At 41.0% G+C, this 7677-nt stretch overlaps 1 protein-coding gene across 1 annotated transcript; it reads right to left on the bottom strand.

The window, feature by feature from the left end:
- Window positions 1–3181: 3181 nt before the first annotated feature.
- LOC149075640 (uncharacterized) lies at window positions 3182–7396 on the bottom strand. The gene has a single exon (XM_089245463.1). The coding sequence runs from the start codon at window positions 7394–7396 to the stop codon at window positions 3182–3184; it is 4215 nt and encodes a 1404-aa protein (XP_089101589.1).
- Window positions 7397–7677: the final 281 nt, after the last annotated feature.

A 7677-nucleotide genomic window follows, 5' to 3' on the forward strand; every position in this document is an offset into this window, starting at 1 on the left:
GCTTAGAAACAGGACCTTTTCGAGTTTGTGATTTTATATTATAGAGTAGATTATAATCAATTTCTGTTAATTTCAATGCTATTGGAAGGGCAAGAACTCAATTTCTGTTTAAGAAATTCATTGCGACCCACCCTTTAAGCCATATGTGGCAAACCCTTGACCCGCCGACCAAATGTGGCCCGGTGGGTTATCTGATGTGGCTTGCCCCCCGAAACCTAAATTTGTAAAAATGAATGAGCGGCACACTTACAAATCGCTTAGATGACCCGTGGCACAATTCCAGAGCATTTAAGTGGCCCGTGGCACATTTTGAGATCACTGAAGTAGGCCTCAAAGATCACCTAAGTAACCCACGACACAGGAACTCTTAAACGATTCGTGGCACATTTAGAGATCCCTTGAGTGGCATATGGCACAGTTTTAGAGCACTTAAGCGGTCCCCAGTGCGGTTCTACATCACTCAAGTTGCCCGCGGAACATTATCAGATTACTTAAGTGATCCGTGGCATAATTACTGATCACTTGAGTGATACGTGGCACAGTTCCAGAGCACTTAAGCGGCCCAGAAACATTTCCAGAGCACTTGAAATATCCGTGAACCATTTAGAGATCACTAAAGTGGCTCTGTAGGGGACTTATCAATAGGGAAAATGTTAGTTCAGGTGCCCAATAACTATCGAAAGATCGCACCGAATAAGATGTCATTAAGAATACTTCATATCTTCATAAAGGGTGGTTAATGACGTAAGCATCCAAATTCCCCCCCCCCGCACTTTGCCATCAAAAGTCAGCAAATCGGATACCCCCCCCCCCCCCCCATCGATGCTGATACTTGAATGACCCCTAAAATACACAAAAATCACAGAACTTGCATACATGATTTGTCACATACACAAAAACATTTTCAAACATAATTGTCCATAGAGGGATATCATAATCACAATTTATTTGTTGAAATGCTTACTACAAATCACTATTTCAAGAAACATAAAAAATTCTTCAACATGGAGGCGACTCGACATAGCACCCTCTAGAGATAGAAGGCCTCTCCACTCTCTGCTTGTGACGTCAGTAAGTAGTCCATTTTCCCTTACAATATTTAGGGAAAAAAATTCCCTGCTCGTGCCAGTATCATCGTTGTGAGGAAAAGAAACGATCGGATTCAGAATTGGCGATTTCTATGCGCCACATCCAATCACTATGCGGTATTTGTGAGCCGCCGCTGTGGTGGTCGAGTGGTCATAATGACGGATTAGCACCGCGAGAATACAAGTTCGAACCCCACCGTCGCCACAGTGGTGGTTGGCTGAAGTTGGTTTCCTACGGTTCCCAACTTCGAGGCGCAAATGCGAGCCGATCTCCCCGTTAAAAAGTCTCGCCACAGAGAGCAACAGGCCTACAACGATAAGTTATTCAATCATTACTAGAGCCTGGATTATATGCACTAAAAAAGTAGCAAAATATGCACTTAAAAATGCAAAATTAAGCGCTTAAAATATTAATAGTGCATTTAAAATACCAAAATATGCATTAAACACCCCAGAATATGCACTAAAAACATTAAAAATTCAAAAAAATATGTACAAAAAATGAGAAAATACGCATAAAAAAAATTTATGCAGTATTAGATTTTATGCATTTATTTGCATTAATGCTCAAAAAGGACAAAATATGCAAATCCATGTGCATATAATCCGGGCCCTAATCATTACACTTCACTCATAGTTAGAAAAACTGGTGGCAGATGTCAACATAACACATAACAAGCATTACACAGAAACAAATTTCACGTCAGGTTTCAGTACACTTACACGCATATTCCCGCAATGTACCAATTCGTTGGAGGTTCAGCAGAGGAATATGGACGAGGTGGATGTGTGGTTTAGTAGTAGTAGTATTTGTGAGGCAATCAAAATAAAAAGAAACGAAATAGGATGCTGTGTTTCAAAATGTGGCAAACTTGCTAGGTAGTCTGAATAACGTTTATGGCAAACAGTGCAGAGGCCTTCTATATCTAGGAGGGGGCTACTCGACTCCATTTTATGTCAGTAGGAACCAAAGTGCATCAACAGCGTTTTGCAAGGAAGGCCTGGCATTGAAACACAGATGCACTTGTTCATGTCTATATGTATTTACCTAGGGCTTGACAAATCCCAGGAGCCAAGTAGCCATGTGTTGGGTTCACCTTTATTGGTGGGTGAACTTCAATTCCTTTTTTTTTTATCACAATAATAAAACTTTTCACATAATCAACATCACACGTATCTGCCACTTTGCATGATCTTTATTTGATCACTCAATAACGCAAATGGTCTCCATCATTTTACAAACTACACGCTTCACATTCACGTCTGCACATAGGCAGCTCCCGAGACCCACTGATCGTCCAAGGTCTCTCTTCTGTCCTCCTTTGTCCCTCAAAGGCAGGTGTCCCGATGTTTCGGCGATTCCATTTTAAAGAACAAGGAGGGTTCTCTTCGCTTCAACTTCTGCCATTCGTGTCTTTAGGAAGCACATCTCACACGCCCCCACCAAGAGAGAAACTTGCCTAGCAGAGGCTGGTTTTCTCTTAAAAACACAATAAGCATGAGTTTCTAATAAATCTTTCCCTCTCTTTACAAAAATTCACACATGGAATTCAGACTTACATACATGTTCAAAAAAAAAAAAAACAAGAATTAAAATTTAAGCCAAAATACGTTCTGCAATAGAGATGACCATATATGCATAAATATACATATCCATGTATTTGTATACGTACACAACAATACTCACATATATAAAATATATGTATTCTGTTTCCTGTCTGTTTGAAAGTTCCGGGTACAATACTATGATTAACTCACGGGTACGAAATGTACATATCAATATCAAAAAATATATATATAGAATACATCCTTTAGATTTAATATCCGAATACGAAATACGCACATACATTACAAAAAAAAATACTACAATCGTGATAATGCATCTGGTACCTGATTTAACCGACCAGCTTTATGTACAATCTGAAAATTCCATCGTTGCAGTGCCAGAGCCCAGCGCATCAATTTTGGGCTTTTGGGTGTTGTATCTTGCAAATAAGTCAGTGGATTGTGGTCAGTTATTATTTCGATTTTCGTCCCAATTACCCATTTTTCAAATTTCTTCAAAACAAAAAGAATGGCCCACGCTTCCTTTTCTATGGTGGCCCATTTCCTCTGAGTATCTTAAGTTTTTGACTCACGAAAGCGATCGGTTTGTACTGGCCCTCGGCATCCATCTGTGTGAGACATCCTCCTACCGCAACGCATGATGCATCTGCATGTACCTGAAAATTTTTGTTGAACTGTGGTGTAGCTAGATAAGTTACTCGGCGTAATGCATCCTTTAACTTCTGGAAAGATTCTTCCTCTACCTTTCCCCAACTAACTTTATTTGGAGATCCCTTCTTGGTGAGGTCAGTCAAAGGCGCTGACAGGGCCGCGTAGTTTGGAATATATGAACGATAAAACCCCATTAACCCCAACACCGAGTGCACTTGTTTTTTATCAACAGGTGCCTTCAGGTTTTTGATAGCCAACACTTTTTCCTCGTCTGGCCCATGTCTTCCGTTCCCGATTCTATGTCCCAAGTATTTTATCTCTCTCGCTGCGAAGTTACATTTTTGCATACGTATGGAAAAACCGTAGTTATCTAGTTCTCTCAGCACTGCAGATATATGCATAAGGTGTTCCTCCCAGGTTTTAGAAAATATTATTATATCGTCTATGTAAGCCTGAGCATATTCATTATGTTCCCTGAGAACCCGATTCATTTGTTTTTGAAACGTACCACTGGCCCCGACCAACCCGAACGGCATGGTCTTCCATTGGTATACGCCATTGTGAGTCGCGAAAGCCGTAAGATGTCGACAGTTTTCGTCCATTTTGATTTGCCAATATCCTTTCAATAAATCTAAGCTGGTAAGCCAACACGCCCCTCCTGCCACGTACATTAGTTCTTGAATGTCTTTCATCGGAAAGACGGGGACCTTAGTCACTGAATTCAGTGCTCGATAGTCAATACACATACGAATGGAGGAGTCTTTCTTTGCAACACATACTACAGGGTATACAATTTCTGCCTCTGATATCTCAATAAGATTCCAGTCTAACAACTCCTGAATTTGTTTATCGACCTCGGCGCGATATGCCATTGGTATTTTGTAACAATGAGGTTTTTTCCTTGTGGCATTGGGTACCAATTCAATCGTGTGTTCGCCAACCTTAGCTGGTTGGACTGGTCTCGTGAACAAGATCCTATGCTTAAAATTGAGATTTTTTAAATCAGCTGATTGCCGTTTATTAAGTGAATCTATATTAAGATCATTCACCCCTTTAAAAAAATCAGTGGCCTTTGAAGTTTGGGTGGGGCATGTCTCCACTCTCCCAAAATCTTCATCCCCTTCGAAAATAATACTGGCCGAATTTACACATGAGGAGAATTTCCTGATTTTGTTTTCATGTACATGTTTTACACTGCCATCCCCCATCTCAATTAGAAATGAGTGCTGGCCCTTTTGTTCCTTGATAAAACCCGGACCTTGCCACCTAGCGTAGATTTTACTGTTAGAGTCTGGTATTAACACTATGACTTTGTCCCCCTGTTTGAATGATCTAACCGAAGACCTCAGGTTATAATATTTCGCCATTCTATCTTGTTGTACTTGAGCTGTAAGATTTGCTTGTTCCGCTGCTCTTTCCAACCGACATTTCATATCATGTAGGTACAACGATATCGGTTTCGTGTTCAATTGCAACCCGTCATATTTGCCTGTCCATGTATTTTTCAAAATGGATAATGGGCCTTGTGGAGGTCTGCCATATAGAAGTTGAAATGGTGCGACTCCCGTAGTATTATTAGGAATTTCCCGATACGCCCACAAAGCATACGGCAGTTGCAAATGCCATTTCCTACCTTCGGCGTGTATAATGTGGTTCAACATCCTTTTCAGCGTTTGATTGAATCTTTCAACCAATCCATTTGATTGGGGGTATCCAGGAGTTGAAAATCTCGGGCACGCTCCAATTCTTCTCTCGAATTCTTTAGTCAACTCCGCATTGAAGTTGGTACCATTGTCTGATGCTATGACATTAGGTATGCCCGTTCTAGCAAAGATGCTTAATAATGCCTCACAAGTGCTTTTTGCAGAGATACCAGTGAGTGGCAAAGCCTCCGCCCACCTGGTATGTTGATCGACCAGACATAAAATGTATTTATGCCCCTTAGAACTACTAGGGGTTATTGGACCGATTATGTCAACATTGACCACCTGGAAAGGCAATTCTGGTCTTGTTACGGGAGTTATTGGGGCTCTTTCCCTCGTTAATACTCGTTTAGTCAATTGACATTCTTCACACAGCTCACAGTACCTTTCGGCATCCTTCTTCAGAGTGTCCCAGAAGAAAGAGTACCGTATTCTTTCGATTGTTTTTCTTTTTCCCATGTGTCCTGCAAATACTGAGGAATGTGCTAGTTTCAATACTTCATCTCTTCTGCCCTTGGGTAGAACTAGCTGCATCACACTTTCCCCCAGAATCTTATCTCGATGCCATAAAAGTTCCCCAGCAACAAAGTAGTTTGCTTTTCTAATTTTCGCGTTATCCCATGCTCCACGTAAATCCGTACACAAATTTTGTTCCCGAATTAACTGATCTGTCGATGACAGCATTTCATCCTTTTCATCTAAATTGCTTCTTTCTTGATCCATCCCTTCATTATCAATTTCCTCGGAAAACTCGTAACTCTTGCCTTCTTGATCATTCTCGGACATTTTCTTGGGTTCCATCATCCCTGCCTTGGAGTTAACCTCCTCTGTTTCTATTTTTCGAGTGTCGAGCGAATTCCCCTCTTCCACACACAGCATATTTCTTACGTCTGGTGGCAACAAAACGTCTTCCACCAAATTCTTGGCTATCGCACACAATACCTCCTGGTGTATCACGTTTGATCTATCCCCAACCGCCATTCCTAAAGGAATGCTTAAAAGTGGGCATTTTACCGTAGGTCCGAAAATACCTTTTAAAAAAATAGTCGGCCTCCCTTCTGTTTGGATTTCAGGAAGTACATCCTGTCTTACTACGGTAATCTCACTACCAGAATCTACGAGAGCATAAACTAGTTTCCCGTTTACACTTATTGGAATTCTTTCCAATTTGCTAAGGTGTTCTCGAACAGACTTTCCCGAAGTTGTTTCCCCAAAAGATCGAACTTTTGCCACCACCATCCTTTCGTGCTCGTCTGTCTCTTCTCCCAAAGTTCGGGTATGGTTTGTGTTAGCTTTTTTTTCACCTTCAAATTCAGTAAATTTTCGCTTCTCCAGAATGGGACAGTTACGTCTGAAATGAAATTTTGAATTACATTCAAAACAAGTGGGTTTTCTCCAACTCTCCCTGTATTGTGCTCCTTTACTGCTCCCATCGAAGAGTTTGTTCTCTGTCCGTCTATCGTGAAACTGCCCATGAACTCTGTCACTCCAACTGCCTCGACGTTTTTCCCTCGGACTCGAAGCCATTTCTCTTCCCCTCGATGCGAAAAAAATATCACATTCTCTCCCAAGGTCCCTAGGTTTAAACCACTCCCCGTTTTGTCGGATTCCAATGTGGTACGCTGTCTCCCGGTCCAGTGTCTGGAATAATTTATCGGCTACAACCAATGAGTTCACACTTTCGAAATCCGTGGCTCCTCTCATCCTGATATATTGTTCCCATTGCGACGTAAGCCTTGTGGCAAACTGCATGAACGTCTCTTCCTCGTTCCGACTCGCTTTTTGGAAGTTTTCGAGACATGTCTGCGGGGAGGGCTGATACTCCCTCAACACAATTAATTTCAACTCCTTATAATCATCATATTTGTCACTGCTCAAACATGTCAATAGATTAGCAGCTCTCTCCCCCAGCATGCAAATCAAAATTTTTGCCCTTGCCGCCTCAGGTACATTTTCACTCTCGAAAGCTTTCTCAAGACTGGTGAAAAAATAGCTCCAACCCTCAGGTTCAGACGGGACTTTGACTGTCAACATCTTTACTACCTTCACGAAATCATCTAAAGTCTTAACCTTACTTCCAGACTCGTTTGAGCCACTTTGATTTTCCATGCCAATACGCATTTTTTCTAGGGCTAAACGCTCCTCGCTTTCTAATCGAAATTGGAGTTCTCTTTCTCTTTGATAAATCTCTCTCTGAATCTCCTCCTTCTCTACTCTTTCGCGCCTTATAGTAATTAATAGTTCTCTAACTATTTCCTCATCGTATGCCTTATTACCCAAAATGATATCTTTCAATTCCATTACCTTGATGTCAGGTGATACTGCCTCACCAAGCTCAATGGCCAGTATCTTCAGTTCCTCTTTGCGGTATTTCATCAGAAAAGTCATTTTCCTGTCACTCAATGAACCGAAATTCAAAAACACTATCGGATTCCTACTATCTACCGAATTTGTTGAAAAATTAAAAAGTTTCATGCAACGAATGATCTCACCCACGCATTTTTCTTCTTTTTTTTTCGAAAGGCAAAGGAAAAAAAAAAACCAAACAAAAAGACAGTAAAAATACAAGAAACACACTGATCACGATTTGCGGTTACACTGGCAACAAACACAAAAAAATAAAATCTTCAAACCAAAACTGTCTGAACTCCATATATTTACCGCCGAGA

Source organism: Pholcus phalangioides, unplaced genomic scaffold, assembly GCF_987345545.1.
Source record: "Pholcus phalangioides strain wild (caught in Gottingen) unplaced genomic scaffold, Ppha-v1.0 ptg000015l_1, whole genome shotgun sequence".
NCBI lineage: Eukaryota > Metazoa > Arthropoda > Arachnida > Araneae > Pholcidae > Pholcus > Pholcus phalangioides.

What these genes read in the sequence shown, in the direction of transcription:
- LOC149075640 (XM_089245463.1), bottom strand. Translation starts at nt 7,396, where the DNA reads ATGACTTTTCTGATGAAATACCGCAAAGAGGAACTGAAGATACTGGCC.